Source organism: Anastrepha ludens, chromosome 4, assembly GCF_028408465.1.
Source record: "Anastrepha ludens isolate Willacy chromosome 4, idAnaLude1.1, whole genome shotgun sequence".
NCBI lineage: Eukaryota > Metazoa > Arthropoda > Insecta > Diptera > Tephritidae > Anastrepha > Anastrepha ludens.
In genome coordinates, this window is record NC_071500.1 from 4,291,210 (window position 1) to 4,311,393 (window position 20,184).

Consider the following 20,184-nt stretch of genomic DNA (forward strand, 5'->3'; position numbering starts at 1 on the left):
TAAATGAAAATCTTTTTAAACCGGAAAATTTAGTTGGTTTCCTTGAATATTTTACCGTCCACAACAATTGCTTTATTCTCAAAGTGGCTTCGTTTTGTTGTTGCCTCGGCTTTTCATTTCATGTCTTACTGTGCGATATGGTTTAGTGACGGAAAATATTTTATAGCTACTCGTACATGTAAATATATAATTTGTGTCAACTTACGGTTATTGATTTTAGCTCCTTGTGATATTAACATGGACAGCGGGGTGGGGCGGCTGGTTAAATTTGGCATACCGCCGTGTTCACCGCCACCACCACCCCCACCACGATGTGTGCCATGGCCGTTTTGGCTATTGTGACCATTATCGCCGGTGGTTTTCACGATGGTGTTGCGGCGTCCTCCGCCTGCCAGTCCCAATATATGATCTCTCGCACTGCGGCCATATCTGAGGTAGTGTTTTTGTAACCCCATAATTTAGCACTGCAATTAGAAATTAGACAAATAATTTATTAAGTAGTTGTGCAATATTTTTTTAATATGAATAATAGGAGATGAAAAATATCAAGTTTCTCATGAAATGAGCGGCGTCGCTTCTGGTGGTAAAAGATTTTAGAATGCATTGGAATGTCTTATACCGATTTCACGTTCTTTGGTAATCGAAATTAGGTTGCGAATTCATTTTGCCCACCGTTTTACGATTTATAATTCCATACAATTTAAATGAGGAAAGCTCATTTTTATATAGTCTGCGATATTCGCCGAATTTTATATGGAAATAGACTAATGTACAAAAATTAATTTTCAAACGGTTACTTTTTGTGTAAAATTAAATTCTTTAAAAATATTTTTTCCCTCTGTTAATATTACATGTAATGCGGCGTTCGCTAAGTGAAGCAAATAATTTTAATTATTAGGTGTGCAACTAAGTTTTCTGTGCTAAAAATACAACTTGATGAAAATACAACTTTATTCTGAAAAATTTGTTACAAGTGAATCATCAACATCATCCATCACTGGATACTACTTTTTCCCATCTTCCTGGTAGATCTCATAAGCCGTCGCGGTAAAACTGTTCATCTTTTGAGGTTATCCACGGATCAAGCCATTTTTTGATGTCTTTATATGAATGGAACTGCTGGTCAGCTAGACCAAGTGCCATCGATCGGAACAGGACGGCGTAATATCTGGAGAATATGGCGGGTGGGGTAGGATTTCCCATTTCAGTGTTTCTAGGTAGATTCTAATGGGCTCGGCAACGTGAAGCCGAGCGCTGTCATGCTGTAGAAACACTTTTTCATGCCCCTCCGCGTATTTCGGCCGATACCGATCCCCAGTTATGGTTTCGCTTGGTTTTAACAGTTCATAATAAATAACACCAACTTGGCCCCATCAAATACATAGCATAAACTTCGCAGCGCGAAGCCTCCGTTTTTTTTTTCGAATGAAGGGGGAAAATCAACACTTCCTGCATATGACGATTTTTCGGCACAAACTCAGACATTTTCACAAAACCAAACAAAATCACTAATGTGTCGAAGCAGTTTGTTTACCATATGTCTAAGCTTGGTTTATGACGTTGAGGTTATGTTAGAATCGACTGGCACACACTGCTGGCGTCATCTATTGCACACACAGAAAAATATATCGCTACTTTAATAAAAGTAGAAAGGTCCGCACGGGGCCATATCAGGTGAATACGGTGCTTGCACGATGGTATTTACTTGGAGTTTGGTCAAATAATCCAGCACAATTTGAGCTCGGTGCGATGGCGCGTTACAGCATCTCTCGAACGCTTCAAAATGGGTAAATAACATTCTTTATTGACTGTCTGGCCCGATGGATGGTGCTCATGGTGCACTACGCCTTCGCAATCCAAGAAAACAGTCAACATCACCTTCCCGGAACTTTTTGATCATAGGGTATATAAAACATTGATTCTACTACTGGCAACATATGGATGTGAAACGTGGAAAGAAGAACACTGAGAAGAATACTGGATTCAGTACGAGAAGCAAACGGTCTCTATCGATCAGATATAATAACGAGATAGAGGAATTCCTAAAAGGCGAAAACGTTATGCGGTTTGTTAAATCGCAGCGCATCCGATAGTTAAGACACGTTTGCCAAATGTCATATGAAAGAATACCTCGCAAAGTTTTGGATGGAGACATGCCTGGGGAAAAGCGAAGAGGGCTACCGCGGAAAAGATGGTTTGATGGCTTTAAGGACGAGCTAAGAAGTATAGGAGTGACCAACTACCGCAGTGAGTGACTCACACCGAGCTGTGGTATGAATGATTGAAAAAAAAAAATTCCAAATCATTAGAACACCAAACTGTTATTTTTTCTTTCCTTCCATCTACAGACGTTAATCATAACAGCAAGTTCTACATATTTATTTAGGAACTACTTCTTGTATAACTGGGATTCCAAAGTACTGTTCATACCTTTCTTTCGAACTATTTCTTATATGTATTAAATGTATAAATAGTTATTAATTTTCAATCGTAAAGAAACAAATCGTTTCTAAATTCATGCGCTACTTTTACTAACACTAGATGTAAACACTTTCTTCTTTTTAGTGTGAAATCCTTAAAATAAATACAGTTAATTTTAATCTTTTACTACATATTTTTCGTGATTGTTTTTAATTTTTTTTTCTGCTTTTGGGACACAATTCTTTTTAAGATAATTAAAAACGTATGGAAAAGATTATTATTATAGGCACAAAAAATCGTTTTCTTTTTAAAAAATGCTATTTTTCCTAATAAAATATTTAATATAAACAAATTTCTCAGGATAATGGAATTTTTTTAACAAAAAAAAACTACACGATGATTGTAACATCAATGAAAAATACATACAATAAATCACTCCTACCTGTGATCTATAAGCAATTTGAAAAGCTGTTGACTAAGCTAAACAAAAAAAGAATAGAACGAAAACAAATAAATCCAACACATAAGCTTGGTTTTCGAAATAAACACTCTACAATCGATCAAGTACACAGGTTCACGTACGAAATAGAAAAAGCACAGGTACCATACTCAAGCCCTGCGAAGTACCTGGGTATGTCAAGTGTCATACTTCATGGCCTCAGTGGAAAAAACTTGTTAAAAAAAGGAAGAATTGGGCATCAAACTCAAAAACATGCGACGCCTCATGGTGTCATCAGCTCTAACCATAGAAAACAAACAAACACAATCACGTACCAAGACCAGTATGAAGTTATGATGCACAGCTGTGTGAGTGTGCCAGTCGCAATACGAAAAACCTAATCCAACAGTTCCAAAACGAGGTCCTTATGCGCATTGCCAAGGCACCATGGTTCCGACATTGTGCGCGACCTTAAAGTAAACTCCGTCAACACTGAAAACGCAAAGATGGCAGTAGCCCATAAAAAAATACTAATAAGCCACATCAATGAGGAATCTAATTGAAACCAACGGATTAATACGAAGGTTTAGACGCACAAAACCTTGCGATCTCACAGCTCCATAAAAATGCTTTATGTTATGTAGAGTGAAAATTGTACAATGTTGACGTATTTAAGTTGGCTGTTAGTCATTGGTAAATAATATATTTCTGAACAAGTCCCAATAAAAATAAAAAAATATATTGTATATATACTTTAGGTTTCATAAAATACGTAGAATTTTGTTGCACTGTGTCAACAATTAAGTATTTTTTTGCACAATTTCAGTAAAAAAAATATTCCACTTATTTGAACTTAAAGAGCAAAACTATTTAAATTTGCTATTTTAAATGGCAAATATTTCTTTCGCTGCCATTAATTACAATTTAATAAAGAACAGTTGTTGGAAAAATTTCCATATGAATATATCTTCCACAAGTATATTTACAATCAGATATCCATAAGATGTAAAATAGCTCAGGTGATCAATAATCCACACAGTCACGACGTCAGTCAGATAATACAAATGTTAATGATAGGATATTTAATTAAATTTGACATTTGCAATTAATCCCAAGCAATTATAGCGTAATTAGATATTTGTTAAATGTAGTACAATATAAAAGAGGAAGAAAAACAAACTGATCTACAACGAATGCTGCAATTAAGGGCGTGACGCAAGTACATCATCTAATAACTGAATAAGGGGCTTCTTCTCTACCGCAACAGGTTTATAGTTTTCATACGAGAGAGGAGAAAACTCTTTCTTCGTAATTATCTATTTGAACGCCTAATGAATTTTTGCAAAAAAAAAGCAAAACAACAAACTGAAAGCACAACAAAACGCAGTTGGTGCCCTTTTAGAAATATCCAAAGGATTATAGCTGAGAAAAAGCCTACCGTACTTTTGTTATTATTGCTGAGCCCTAAAGCGTGAAGGATTTGGGTATTTATAGAGTGATCTTGATCTCTACTTGATCTGTGTCTGCAAACTTTCGTGTTTGTTCCGAAAGATCCTTACTTTTAGAATGAAGTCACAAATTTTGTAGCTTTGAAGGCATTTGCAATAAGGTTTTTCAGTCACGATTAGTTCCACACTGATTCGGCGAGCCCAGTCTTATATGTTTTTTGGCTTGAAGTAAAGAAGAAATTATATTTAAAAACTAGTACATGTAATGGCTGAGAAGTTTTTTACTCAAATAGGTGATCTTGAGATCTTTATGAAATAGTGAGATTTATGAGAGTTTTCACTAGCGCCACCTTTTGTGAAACTGTCTAGTCGCTAAACCGTTTTCATCCGAGTTTAACGAAGCGCGACAGTTGTTTTTTCATGTGTTAGCCGGCTCCAGTGGGACACACGAAGTGCAGCAAAGTACTTCTTCACCGCATCTTTACGGCGCAGACTAAAATTATTTCAGAACTGAAGCGTTTGTATCATTCGGATGACATGACCCGAATGGATACAACGGAGTCACTGGAGCTTTATTCGCTGCGCTATGTCCATGTGGCCGTAAAGCTCATTTTTATATGTACCAGACGTCGTCACCAACGTGCAAAGGTCCAAAAATATTTCGCAGAATCTTTCTTTCCAATATAATACATAGATTATTTGTTGATTTTGGTGAACGTTGATCAAATTGAGTAGTGCAGTAGTTTTTGCTTATTGGTATTAATTTAATATAGTTCACTTAACAGCTGTATGTAACAGCATAAAGGAATCTAGATTGATATATACCAGAAGGCTCAGAGTGATAAGAGAAGTCCATTTGGCCATGTCTGTCTATCTGCCCGCCAGTGCGCACGACTGCTCGACCAAAATTTAAGTTAAGCGGCCGCCGTAGCCGAATGAGTTGGGGCGGGGCGACCATTCGGAAAGTGCGCAGGCTCGAATTTCCGTGTATGAAAAAACAAACGATAGAAAAGGATTTTTCTTATAGCGTTTGTCTCTCGGCGGGGCGGGTGTATTTCTGCCATGCAAAAGCATCTTATAAATCATATCAAAATATCTGCTGTTTGGAGTCGGCTTAAAACTGTAGATCACTCCATTTGTGGAACAACACCCAATAAAGAGTGTAAGCGCCAATTAGAGATTGTATGAAAATCTCGCCTACTTTTTATATCTTAAATGTAAATTTTCGGCCGTTCGTCTGATGCTACGAGTTATAACTCTCATTGTCTGAGAGTTTGTTGGATTCCAGATTCCAGCCAGCCTACAATAATTAGCAGGTGTACGAAGTTCGAATAAAGTACTTTCTTACTTGGTTACTTCATGATAAACTTGAATGCAACTGTAATAAAATTCTATGAACGCTTCCTCACTTAACATAACAATTAGAAAGAGAGAACTTCTGCGATCTCTTTTGACGACCACTGAATGTTGATGCTTTCCATTTCAATTCAACCGGGCTATTCGGGACATGTTCTTCGATTTCGATGTAATATAACTCAAATATGTTGCTCTCTGGTCAAAATAATGAGACACGTATTTTTTTGTTCGCCCGAAAAAATTTTTTTTCAAGCGTTATCGGCAATTTTGTTTTTCGGCTCAAACTCGATTTTTTTTAATTATAAAACAAACTTTTTTTTTTAAATGCCCATAACTTAGTCAAAAATGAACCGATTTTAATAATTCTGGGTTCAAAATGATCGTAATTACTTACACGATCGACTTCATGTAGAAACAATTGCAAAAAAGTAGTCGAAAATTTTTTATTTAGCAAAAAAGAAAAAAAATGGAATTTTTTCGAAATTCAATATTTCAAAAAGTGTATTTTTTTTTTTTTATAACTTTTTCCAAATCAAGAGGACACCTCAAAATTCAATTGAGCTGAATGCCCAGTAGCTAAAATGAGTTGTTTTTGAGTAATGAATTTTTGAGTAGGAAACCTGTTTCGCAATTTTTTGTTTTTTGCAAAATAAAAAATTTTCAACTACTTTTTTGCAACTGTTTCTACGTGAAATCGCTCGCGTAAGTAATGACGATCATTTTAAACCCAAAATTATTAAAATCGGTTCATTTTTGACTAAGTTATGAGCATTTAAAAAAAAATGTTTCTTATATTATTAAAAAAAAAATCGATTTTGATCCGAAAAACAAAATTGCCGATAACTCTTGAAAAAAAATTTTTTCGGGCGAACGAAAAAATACGTGTCTCATTATTTTGACCAGAGAGCAACATATTTGATTAACATCGAAATCGAAGAACATGTCCCGAATAGCCCTTTTGAATTGAAATGGAAAGAATCTACATAAGAAATTTTTTTTTAATTACTCATAACTTAGTCAAAAATAAGCCGATTTGAATGATTCTGGGTTCAAAATAATCATAATTACTTACACGAGCGACTTCATGCAGAAACAATTGCAAAAAAGTAGTTGAAATTTTTTTATTTTGCAAAAAACAAAAAGTGCGAAACACGGGTTTTACTCAAAAACAACTCATTTTAGCTACTAGGCATTCAGCTCAATTAAAGTTTGAGATGTCCTTATGATTTGGAAAAAGTTATAAAAAAAAAATACACTTTTTGAAATATTGAGTTTAGAAAAAATTTCAATTTTTTTTCGTTTTTGCTAATAGGACTATGAATAAGTTCGTGCGGTTTTTTTTCGAAATTTGAAACTTTATTGACGTAAAATGGTTACAAATTTAATATTCAAAATATTGTCCATCGCTTACTACTACTTTTTCCCATCTTTCTGGCAATTCACGGATTCCCTTTGTGAAAAATTCGGTCGGTTTTGCCGCAATCCACGAATCGATCCATTTTTTGACTTCATCGTAATTACGGAAGTGCTGGTCAGCCAGGCCATGTTGCATCGATCGGAAGAGATAGTAATCGGATGGCGCAAGGTCTGGACTATACAGCGGGTGGGGTAGGACATCCCATTTGAGCGTTTCTAAGTATGTTTTGACCACTTGTGCAACATGTGGCCGAGCATTGTCATGTTGCAAAATAACTTTGTCGTGTCTATCGGCGTATTGCGGCCGTTTTTCTCGCAGTGCTCGGCTCAAACGCATCAATTGTCGTCGGTAGACATCCCCCGTAATCGTTTCATTCGGTTTCAGTAGCTCATAATACACAACACCCAGCTGGTCCCACCAGATACACAGCATAACCTTCAGGCCATGAATATTCTGCGCCGACGTCGATGTTGAAGCATGGCCAGGGTATCCATACGTTGCCCGACGTTTTGGATTGTCGTAATGGACCCACTTTTCATCGCCAGTCACAATTCGATGCAAAAAACCCTTTCTTTTGTGCCGTTGAAGCAGTTGTTCGCATGCCATAAAACGGCGTTCAACGTCTCTTGGCTTCAATTCATACGGCACCCAATGGCCTACCTTTCGGATCATTCCCATGGCTTTTAAACGTTTGGAAATGGTTGATTGATCAACTCCCAAAGTTTTTGCAACCTCTTCTTGCGTTTGAGCCGGATCTTGATCGAGCAATTCCTCCAATTCGGTATCCATGAACTTTGGCGGCGCACCCTCGCGTTCTTCGTCTTCCAAGCCAAAATCACCACTTTTAAAGCGTGCAAACCACTTCTGGCACTTTCGCTCAGATAGAGCATGCTCACCATAAACTTCCACCAAGATACGATGACTTTCGGCTGCTTTTTTCTTCATATTAAAATAATGAAGAAGAATTCCCCGCAAAAACACATTATTTGGCACGAAATTCGACATTTTCAAGTGTGGTAAAAATATTGTTGTTTACGCTTCAAATAAAAAACTTATACTGACGTTTGTGCCTTAGGACAGTAGCTCTCCAATGAATGTTTGGAAATGTGGATCGATGGAATAATAATCAAGTTACGCCATCTGTTGTAAAACCGAAACGAACTTATTCATAGTCCTATTAAATAAAAAATTTTCGACTACTTTTTTGCAATTGTTTCTACATGAAGTCGATCGTGTAAGTAATTACGATCATTTTGAACCCAGAATTATTAAAATCGGTTCATTTTTGACTAAGTTATGGGCATTTAAAAAAAAAGTAATTAAAAAAAACGAGTTTGAGCCGAAAAACAAAATTGCCGATAACTCTTGAAAAAAATTTTTTTCGGGCGAACAAAAAAATAAGTGCCTCATTATTTTTACCAGAGAGCAACATATTTAAGTTACATCGAAATCGAAGAACATGACCCGAATAGCCCGGTTGAATTGAAATGGAAAGCATCTGTTGTAAAATTTATCAGCAGAGAATGTTAACATTCATTCAAATTAACATAGAGCAATAACAAAGACATTTTAGGCTCTCCATTTAAAAAAACCTTTTGTTTGCAAAGCAAAATGTTATTTTACTCATTCTTTGTTTATAAATAATACCTGACACGAGAAGTGTGCATTAGCACGCCGCACAACCAAATGCAGCAATATTGAAGGTTTCATTTTGAAAATGTTATGAAAAAGAAAGTGTTTTTGCGTAATTTGTTAAAAATGCGTTTACTTCCAAAAAGCCAATTCATAGTTTTCGCTATATAGTCGTGTAAATTTTAAGCAAACACAAATTGTAAAATTGAAACGTTGAAGTGTTTCTAATACTATGGCGAGTACTGCTCATACTGGACCTTTAATTCTCAGTATTAGCAAACTAAGTCAATAAATCGTAAATTTGCGAGTGTCATAAAATACTCTGCTTCCTCTAACAAAAAATGTGCTTGCTTTATTACAATGCAAAAACAAAAACAAAAAAACTTACACGGCAGTGACGTCGTGTTGTACTCAAATATGTACGCCTATGTACATAGGTATAGTCGTATATGTATGTAAAAAACACTCTTATACTGTTAAGCATACTTGTACAATTTCGTAAGCGTCAACCGGACACTCAGTGGGAAATTGACACTTATTCATATGTATGTATGTACATATATAAGTACTTGTGCATTTGTATACCATTTAGTAGCAAACGGTTGAAGCTGAAGTGCATTCGTGGCTCTGCAAAAGAAAATATTTTGCAAAAAGAATATTTCTACTTAGATTCGTGTGAAATTTTAAAAAGGTAATATAATTATACAACTGCTCAGTAATGTTGAAGGCTCATCTCCATCGATTGGACGTAATAGAGTAGATGCCAAAAATAAAAAATACTTCGTTGGCGTTTATTCTCCTGGTGGCTGAGCCCTCGTGTGTGTCGTGAGAGAAGAGTAGCTGATCTTTAACGTTATTCGTGGTTCTCTTACTCTAATTGTTTCAATGAATTTGAATAAATCTTCTACATTTAAGAGGAAAGCCGGTGGGAAAACATGATTCTGCATATTTTTAATATCTCTTGAAACTAAGTAGCCCTTGTATGAGGAGGCATGTTATAGAGCACTTTTAAGTGATGGAACATTTCGTGTACAAATTGACCGATTTAAAAGTAGGTACTGATTTGGGTTGAGGGGCAAGAAATGTTCTGAGCAACCGAAACAGTTTGAAAACTGAAGGCATTATTTAAAAACCGGGCATGTGAAACTCAAGAAAAAACTTGCAAATTTATTGACGGTTACACAGAAAGCGATGGATTTTAAAAACAAGAAAGCAAATTGGATACCGTACGAATAGAGGCCTTTGTAGAAATGTTGAAAGGCTTTCATAAATGTACATAACAACTGCTTATCAGCCAAAAAAGGAAGAACTTCTTTCAGCAGATTGTGACGGAGAGCAAAAAGTGGATATGGTCTGAGAGAAAAAAGTACGTCACCACGTCAACCCTGGCTAACCAATATCATCAAAACTACATCAACGTGTAATCCCAAGCAGTCGGTTCTACATTACCGTAACTACCTGGATTTATATCCTGTCACTGCATCAGCACTCTCGGTATATTCATGGTGAATCTTTATGCTGCTACAACAACAACGTCTACCATTTTTCCATTTTTGTTTAATTCATATAGAAGTTATGACATTAATAAACAAAAAAATATTTGGTTTTTTATATTAAGGTCACTGATGCCGATGCTACAATGCCCCCCGACTGAGAAGCCCCGCTGCGACCATCCTGGAAGAATTGATGTACATCCGCCATTTTAAATGATTAAAATAGAAAACAAAAATTTATATTATTTTAATGTATAAATAAACTGTATGCCAATTTTGAAAAAAATATATTGACTTCTTCATTTTAAATCATTTTAATGAAAATCATGGAAAATATGGCCGTTTATAGGTATCTGCCCCCTTAATGTCTCATATTTTAGCTGCTTTCGTTCCACCACTTCTCTACTTGCTAGGAATTGAATTGCTTGCTGAGCGAAAAATGTGTATGTGAAAGCAAGAACAGTTTAACGGAATTTAAGCGGTTTTGGTTTTAAACGCTTAGCTCACAAGCGACAAACTTAAGTCAGTGGTTACAAGTATGAATAAGGACAGATTTTTTTTATTTTTTATAATTTCAGGCAAAGACTATACCTCACAGGATCATTTCTGTAGTCAGTCTTCAATAAGTTCATGTGAAATTTTTAAAATGAAATGGAAGCAATGTAATTAAAGAACAGTTTGCCAAACCGAAAATAATGCGATCATCTGCAACTTGGTGTTTTTATTTTATTCACTACTCGCTAGGCGTCTGTTGAAGTAAAAGCAGCTAATATTTCCTTACTAAAATGCGGTAGTTAGGCAGCATTTCTAAATACTTTTTTGTTTTTTATGTTTTTAAATTTAGAATTTCGGTGATTTATGTAAAAAATAGCTCTGGACTTAACAACTTGGGGGCTCAATATTGTGGTTCTATTAGGTCAGCTCTAAATGACAGCTGAGAAGTGGTTTTAACGTTAATTCACTGACCCTTGCTCGACAATATAGCAAAATGTTGTAAACCCGTTCGCTATGTTTTTAAAACTATTGTACATAAATACATATTTGCATAAATGGTATATTCGAAGCCACGTCCTTTGAACTAGCATCAAAACAGCCAAATACAAGTCACCAGCTTTTATGGGCATCACTGTTTAATTATCGATTGCACGTTTTTTTGTTTTGTGTTACTTCGAATTAATTTTTTTCTCAAGCTCTCAAATGCACACACACAACATAAATATATAGGTATGCATATCACGCATACATACAAACATATAGAAATACACGAAATATCAAGATCCACTTCTTCAAGTAAGCACCTAATTATTGAACTTATCCACAAAATCTCACAAAAAAGACGCTAGATTGCAGTTGCTAAATGTATTCACTGGCATATTTCAGAACTTATTTGTACCACACATCGAACTTCGAACATTTCTTGGTGAAAACTAATGCTGTAGTTGGTGGTTTAGGGGCAATTTCGGCAAATTGAATATCGTTTGTTATTTAATGTTCAATTGTTCAATTTTATTAGTTATTGCAAAATAATTCACAGTTCAATGCACTACGTCACACATAAGTACATACGTACCACTCACACTACTCAAGAGTCAAGGCGAATACTGACTAGTTTGCCATTTGTCATTCTCGCTTTAGCCTCTTTCTTTGTAGCCATAAACTTTTCAACTGCAGTCAATCATCAAAGTGTCTCACTTCGAGGTCTTAACATCTCCAGTTTTATTCCCACTATATTGCACATAAATTGTTACTAAACTTTAACGCCAAGCCGCTCAAAATCTATAAAATTGCATTTGTATTCGTATTGCGATTTCTGGCAAGAAGTGATGTGGGCAAAATCTATTTGCTACAAATAGCTAAATCTGCACATTTGAAAGGTGCTGAGCAATGAAACGCCCTGCGAGCATATTCGCTTTTCCTTTACTGACTCTCCGAGCTGTCACCTCAATTGTAATAAAGTTTTCTTCATGCAGCACACGCTAATCGCAAAAGTAGCGCAACTCAAAATCAAACTGGGAATCAGATATTTTTTTCACTTTACTCAAAAAATGAAATAGAAAAAAATTCTTATGTATTGAAATAGTTTTATGCCTAATCATCAATTCCTGAACATTGTAATATGTGCTCACATGCCGGTCCGACTCGACGAATTTAATAATTTGATATAAGAAAATACTAACATACAAGTAAAAGAAGAGATCGGTAGCGATTAGTTGCAATCCACATGGAAATATATCCAAAAACTCCTCAACTAAATAAGAGGTAGAAATGCCATTCAAAGGCTTAAAAACAATAAAGCGTCAGACACTGACACTTTGCCACAGGAATTTTTGAAGCATGACCCCCCAATACTTTGCCCTATCACACGCGACGTGTGGAATTCCGGCAATGTTCCTACATAATGGAAAGAGGGCATTACAGTGATCTACCAAAAAAGGAAAACCTCAGTCAAAGCAAAAATTAGTGAACCACAACACTATTAAACTACATTGAAAAGATCTTTGCGTTCACAATACGTTCAGGCAAAGCTAGGCTGAGACAAGAACAAAGTGGGTTTAGACCTGGACGCTCATGCGTAAATCATATCAATACAAATAGACAATTACAAAGGCAAAGTCAGTGAAAAATTCACAATATCAAATGGAGTAAGACAGAACTTTCACTACTTCTTTTCATCACACTCTTAGATCCAGAATGTCCGGAAGCAACCCAACGGAGGCCCCAAGAAAAGCATTGTGATTTGGGCTATGCGGGTGATATATGTTTTACCACAGATAAGTAGATAAAATAATGCGCTTTGACACAGCAAACGAAAATCCTCTTACTGTGTTGTATCCAAAGGCGGAGGAGCAGATGCAGATACAGATTCGCGCATAAACAAAGCTCGTAACGACAATCACACGCTGCGAACAGTCAGGAAATGGTCGAGCATCAATGAAAACACCAAACGAAGAATTTTCAACACAAATATCTAACCAGTTCGGATCTGAAGCTTGGCGTGTTATGCAGGCGATATCAAGGAAAACACAAACATTTGCCAATAAATGCCTACGCAGGATGTGTAGAATATTTTCGTTAATCATAATTTCAGACAAAGAGCTCTACCACATAACAAACTGCAACCCGATTGCTGCGGAAATAAAACGCATTTTAGGTGGCCGAACAGGATTAAGCGAAAGACAACATTGCTCGAATGGCCCTTTAATGGATCCCCAAAAGGTACTCGGAGGAGTGGGAGACCGATCTTAGCTTCGATCCAGTCAATTCATGCATGAAGTGAGGGGCTTTATGTGAAATTAAGTATCTTGCGTAAAATCCAACACATTGGAAGATATTCGTTACCGTCCTATGCCCCAATAGCAGCGTCAATTAAGTGCACAAATACCAATTGTAATTTATTAATTATCAGAAAAAGTTAATTTAAGTAAATTTTAAATAAGTAAGCCTTCTAAATCGCTTTGTTATTGCTTTTGGTACTGCCCATAAGCAACAGACACTTTTCTGACCACCTGCTCCGACTTCTCATCTTGGCCTTAATGGCACTGAAAAATGTACCAATTTTTTTATTTTCTACCATCATTTTTTGTTGGAAAGCTGTAACACAAACTCAAAACGATCAAAGAACTTTTTTGAAGTGCAACATCAACTTTAAATTGCCATATGGTGTGATCCGCTGCAGTGTATACATTCTGAGATATGTTCCACTAAAGACTATTTGCGGAAAATATTTAAAACCAATATGAGCGAAATAGCATCCAAACCTATGTATTGTGCTTTTATGATACAGTTTTGCGGTTGCGAGAAGAATTTGTTTTAATATTTTATTTCAACGTTTTCTAGTTGTGCCATTTTAGAAGTTAGCGTTCCATGAGCACTTGTTGAAATCTTTTGTTTGCTCATCGATTTTATGAGGCCATAAATTCAGTTGGACAAGTTTCCCGTGAAACAAATCACTTACTGTCAATATTCTACAATATTTGCTATATGTGAAAAATGTTGTAAACAGTTAAAAACGTATCGTAGTTTAAAGTGCAAAGCCGCTTAACTGGCATTTTTGCGAAAAATGAGATTTCCACACCGGAAGCTCACTTCTCTTTAAAAAAAACTTCTCATTAAGAACTAACAGAGCTTGAGAAGACAAGCTCTCTAGGATATTTCCGCTTATTATTTTTACTATCAACTTTGCAATAAAATTTTAGAATGGTAATAATAAAAAAACTAACTGCTCGTCGTCCAAAAAATGTATATGTTTATGGTTAAAAATCACGATGTGTTCAAAATTTTATATCAAATGCAATTAGCACAGCGCTCGCCTGCGATTCTCAACTGGCTTGTGAAGTATTTTCTATCGATTAAATATCAGAAATTGATCACTTGGAACAAAAGGCCATTTAATGGGTAGTAAAGAGTCAACTTCGATTTAAAAAAGATTGGTATGAGCTCAAAAAAGTGCCTTTATTTGGAGATCATACCACACATTTTTAATTGATTGATTGAAATTTAGGATCGAACGTGTCTTCGAAATATGTACTAAGTTCAGTAAAGTTTTCTGATTCTACCCCGTCTTACAAATCTAATTGAAGTCTTTAGAAAGTACGAGATCGAGTCTTGCTCTCTCGTTTGCTTTTAAGGGGACAGATACCTGTAAAATTTCGAAAAAGAAAATTTTGTTTTCATAAAATGTTAATATAACCTTTAAGAATATGCCAAAAAATTTTTAGATCCTAAATTTAAGTATTTCTTATATTATAGATTGTCAACCGTGATCGTCTTTGCGTTCGAGCGCTGGGAGAAGTATAGTTAAGGGGGTAGTATGGTATTTTTTTTTTTTTTCATTTTTTTTTTTTTTTTTTTTTTTAAATTATTCTATAACATCTTAAGATTATTGTGTGAAAGTTTGAAGTGCATTAGAGTAAAATTGACAAAGACACAAAGGATTAAGTATCTATATTACCTCTCCAACCGGATTTCACGCTGTAAAAATCTTCACAAATCTTTAAACGCGTTTTTCTCACACTTGCCTTTTTTACGGTCGGTGTCCACTGTAGATTCATATCTACTGCACCGATTCTTTTCAAATTTGGTTTTTTTGTTTCCTTACTTTATTCACGAGGTAATGACGTCGAGTTTTTTTTTTTTTAAATTTTGTCATATTTTAAAACAACAAAGTTTTCAAGTTTTTTTTATGAAAAATCGGTGTTTTGACTTCAAAGCGCTTTAAAAAATTAAAAAAAAAAAAAAAAAAAAAAAAATTCGACGTTGTTACCTGCGAAACTTTATTAGCTGATGAAATCAATTTGGTTTTTTGATTTTAGTTGATCCAGTAATGAGTTCTGAGGGACACCGCAATAAAACTTTTTTATGAAACGTCCGCGAAGATTCGCTGCCACCAACTCATTTCTTCATAAAAATCAATGAAAATTTCACATAATATTCTTTAAATATGACTTTATAATGAAGTAATTTTAAAATTTTGAATAAATCAACTGTGTCGACAAAAAAAATTTCGAAAAATATGCTTGTTTTACACCGAATTAACCATACTACCCCCTTAAGTTGTATTCAAACCTTAGACGCGTTTTTCTCAAAACTGTATTTTTCGAATTGGCGTACACGATAACTCGAAAAGTTATTTACCGATCTCCCTGAAATTTTGCACACATATTTCTTATGATATTACTTTCTATGTGAATGTAAAATTTCGAAAAATTTTCGAAAAAATTATTTTTTCGAAGCAAAAATAGTAGGAAAATTTTCCCCAAAATCAATTTTTTTTTTCTGAAGCATTTTATTCCGCGATTTTTTTTTCCATTTTTGTTTAATTTATATAGAAATTATGACATTAATAAACAATTCAGGTCACTGACGCCGATGCTACAATGCCCGCCGATCGAGAAGACCCGCTGCGACCTTCCTGGGAGAACTGAGTGTACATCCGCCATTTTAAATGATTAAAAAAAACATTTATATTATTTTAATGCATAAATAAACTGTATGCCAATTCTGAAAAAAATAGATTGACTTCTTCATTTTAAATAATTTTAATGAAAATCAGGGAAAATATGGCCGTTTACAGGTATCTGTCCCCTTAATATAACTAAGGGTGACATGCGCCAATTATATATATATAACAGATCTTTAACGAAAAGAAAACAAAGAAAAATTAAACTTTTCCTTCCAAACGAAAGTCGGAGGTACTGAATTAAATATCCAGACACTAAATCGCAGTTATTTTCGCTATGAAAGAGAACGTTTTGTAGTTAACAACACAACGGCAATGACATACGTCAAGTGTCAACAAAAAGCCTGAGTTAAATGGCAAAAAAAAAGGTCTGTGTACAACATAAGCACATTCAGACTACACTAACAAACGCAATTACACCTGTTGACGTGAAATGTGACCGCTAGTAATTAATTGTGCTCAGCGATGTAATGATTTACTTTTAGAATTCTTTTGTTTATTTAGTAGATTTTGTTTTGTAGGAAAAACCTCATTGCCGCATTCAGAGTCTTTTTGTTACTCTTTGCTTAAGATCATTTATGCATTCACACACCGTCTCATCTAAAGGGAGTTTCGGGGACTCTTTTTCCCACCTTTATGGACCAAAGTCCCATCCAAAATGTTAAATTGGACATTTGAATGCTTTTTACAGTAAAAGTGCATTCGCTTATGCAGCGCTTAGTAATACGTAAATCCACAAAAATTAATCTACCCTGCAAACTTGACAGTTAGCTGTCAACACTGTTTTGAAAGGTTTTTGTTCATAGAATTTGGTTTGGTGGGAGATTTTAGTGTTTTTTGTTTATTTAATTATTATTAACGATATGAAGAAAAGGCAAAGGGAAGAAATTCAATTGGGCAATTTGCTGCTAGTAATAGACAGTTTGAGGAAATCCGTAAACGTCGTTACATTTTATAAAACGCAAGAACAGGCCAAAGTGTCTGTGGACACAAGATTTTTTTGGTAATATGAATGCCTGTTTAATAATGTCTACATTGAAGCCTTCAAAATGAAAGCTTTTCAAGACATAACATAAGCATAATAACCAACTATGAACTACGCCTTGACCAGCTCTTCAGTATTACAAACAAAATAATCGAAAAATGCGGTACAAAGGAAATCTTATAGGTAAAAAAACCAATACTTAGGAAATAATGCCATGTGCCGCAGTATAGATATTTAAGGTTCGCTCTACAGTTCTATGCAAATCATTTGCTATTACTGTTAAGCTTTTGCTATTTTCATGCTATTTTTTGGCTCCTCAAAGTAGTTACACCTTTTAAGTAGTTATGAACCCAAAGCCTTGCTCGCAAGTTCATATGAATTCATAAAAGCAGATTCAGCCTATTCACTTTTGACATTTTCTAACAATCACAAATGAAGCTTTGTATGTATTTTGTTTTCATTACTTATATATTTGCATATTTAGGTTAAGTACTACAAGTAAATGTATACAAACACACGCACACATGTGGCTGGCGATACTTTAGAAGTAAGTCAAACCGAATGCGTTTTTAATAATTCGCTCGCAATTAAGGTCGCTTTTAATTGCGCTCAAATAAAAAAATAAGAAATAAAAATGCTATAACCAGCAGTTAAGGCAATTACACTCGTAACTATGAAGTGTTAAATGTGTTTCGACAAAGGAAGTAAGCATCTCTAGTTGAAGGATATCTACCCGTAAACAGCGACTCAAAAATAACGTACGATTGCATACTTGTGCACATAGCAGCATATATATGTACTTATATATGTAGGTAATAGTGAATGAGGTCTCGACACTGCTCTCATACCGACACACAGAATATGAACAAACTTGAAATGTTTTGATTTTTTACTGCCTGAACTCAAATAAGTAAATGCGAGTGTGTGTGTTATGTACACACGAGGGGTGAGGTAAGTAATGCTTTAACATTTCGCTACTGATAACATAAATTGCTTACTCATTGCTCCTATAAATAACACCTCCTTTTGTATTTGGGTCATTAACAGTCATCACTGGAACATGCAACAACTCGAAGTCAACGGATATGGGAAATTCTCATTTCAACCATTTCTCATTAATTAAATCCATTGTTAAAGAGGCAATGTGTACAAGAAAATTGTGAAGGAATGTGATCAGTTCTCGAGAACTATGCAACTTGATTTAAAATAGTAAAAATGTGTTCAACTGCTTCAACAAGCCAGAGCGACTGGAGGCCGTGTCGCGCAGTGATGGTAGTAGCCAAAGAAAATATCTAAAAAGTCGAGAAATCAGTACTGGGCGATCAAAGAATAAAATTGTAGTAGATAGCAGATCAACAGACCATATTTGTACCAGAACAAATTGCACCTGATTACAGCGAATGCCTCCACTGCTTGACAAGCAGCTACGACTATGCATAGATTTGTTAAGAATTTAATTTATATGAGAGTGACTTCGATGAAACTTGCAACTACTTTTTGACCATTGATGAAGCTTGGATTCATTGGATATGAGCCGGAGTCTAAATAAGAATCGATTCTGTGGATGGAAAGGAACAGAAAGCATACCAAAGAAGCCCAAATTGGAAGAATCGGCATCGAAGAGTAGGGCTACTTTTTCTGAGTTAGCGCATGAAGTTTATTATTCAATTTCTTGCGTTCAAAGGCTACAATTAACGGCCAGTTTAATGTAAGTTTACTAAGTCAGGCACGGAAAGCTGTCATACTGAGGAGATGTGGCAAGTAGGTGAGAGGAGGGTTACGAGTGATGTCCGGAAAGTTACGAGGTTCATCAAAATTACAGTATGCACCTAGCTCCTAATGACTTTTGCTCTTTTTCAAGTTGAAGAAGAAAGTTAAAAAAAAATATAATAATAATAATAATTTTGTATTTGTAGCGTGCCGAGGGGCCGACACTTCAAACTAAAAGATATCTACATGTTCTACTACATGTTTTAGAAGTAGTTACTTTTTACTAGTCCTATTGACTTGCACTACAAAAGGAAATAAATGTATTACACCAGGTTCTATTTAACCTACATCTACTCTGCTTGAGGCTGGGAATTGGTTGAAAGCCAAATTCTTTCCGTAAATATTCCGCCTTGTGGACAACTTTTGGAATATCTGCCACAGGAGAGTTCTTGATTTCATTCGGATCCATTTGATCTCGCTGAAAGATGTACAGTCTTGTCTTTGTCAAGGCAAACCAGTTACACAAGATATGCTCTGTGGTTTCATCATCCTCCGGACAGAGTCTGTACTCCGTCTCATTCTCCTGGAATACTATATAAAGAGTATTGAGAAACAGTGAGATAAGATCGGACATGGAAAACTTTTTTGAAGCGAAATCGAAAGTCATATTTTTCAGCGGCATAAAGGCAAGATGTGAGGAGTGTTTTTCACTTGAAAGGAATTACATTGAAAAATTATAAATATAAAACCATTCATTGAATTAATGAATCATCTTAGGTCGCGCACTTATCAACCGGCTCTCGTACGTATATATGAATAAACATATACACTCCAAAATGCTTAACAGCGACGAGTCCCCAAATTTTAATTAATTCAAATGTTTTAAATGACTCGACTCATTGGGCCCAAATGATATGGACAAACCTATAGAGCCATTTCTCAAAATTATGCCTCAAATTTTCAGTTTAAATGCTTGATTTATTACGAAATTAAACGTATCACTTCAAGTTCACAAAATTTAAAAATAAAAAATATATTATAAGAATAACAAAAATTCTATTGAGCCAACTTTGAAGTGATCGTCAATGATCAAATGCTTTACACCGTTATCCTTGCCCGTATTTTGCTGCTATTAAAATGTACTGTTTCTTGACTCGCGATAAGCAAAAAACAAAAACTAAGTAATTGAATTGAGTTTGTCGTCGAACCCACTGTTTGTTCAAATAAAAAGGACTGTTTTGATAAATTAATCGAAATGAGAAAAATTTATTAAAAGATTGAAGATGAAATTGTTTGATTGATTAAAAATGGGCGCTTATTAAAA

At 35.1% G+C, this 20,184-nt stretch overlaps 1 protein-coding gene and 1 pseudogene across 2 annotated transcripts in view; one reads left to right on the plus strand and one right to left on the minus strand.

The window, feature by feature from the left end:
• Positions 1–20,184, minus strand: part of LOC128859644 (scavenger receptor class B member 1) — a 108,018-nt gene that overhangs the window by 50,551 nt on the left and 37,283 nt on the right. Inside the window, exons 1-2 of one of the 2 annotated variants that reach the window (XM_054096611.1) lie at positions 11,777–11,870; positions 206–464 (exon numbers count right to left, since the gene is read on the minus strand). In XM_054096611.1, coding sequence (XP_053952586.1) covers positions 206–455 — 250 coding nt within the window. In that variant the 5' untranslated portion in view covers positions 456–464; positions 11,777–11,870. Of the gene's footprint in view, positions 1–205; positions 465–11,776; positions 11,871–20,184 lie in introns of those variants that run through there. The other variant, XM_054096610.1, reaches the window with a different exon arrangement.
• Positions 10,788–10,888, plus strand: LOC128862641 (small nucleolar RNA U3; annotated as a pseudogene).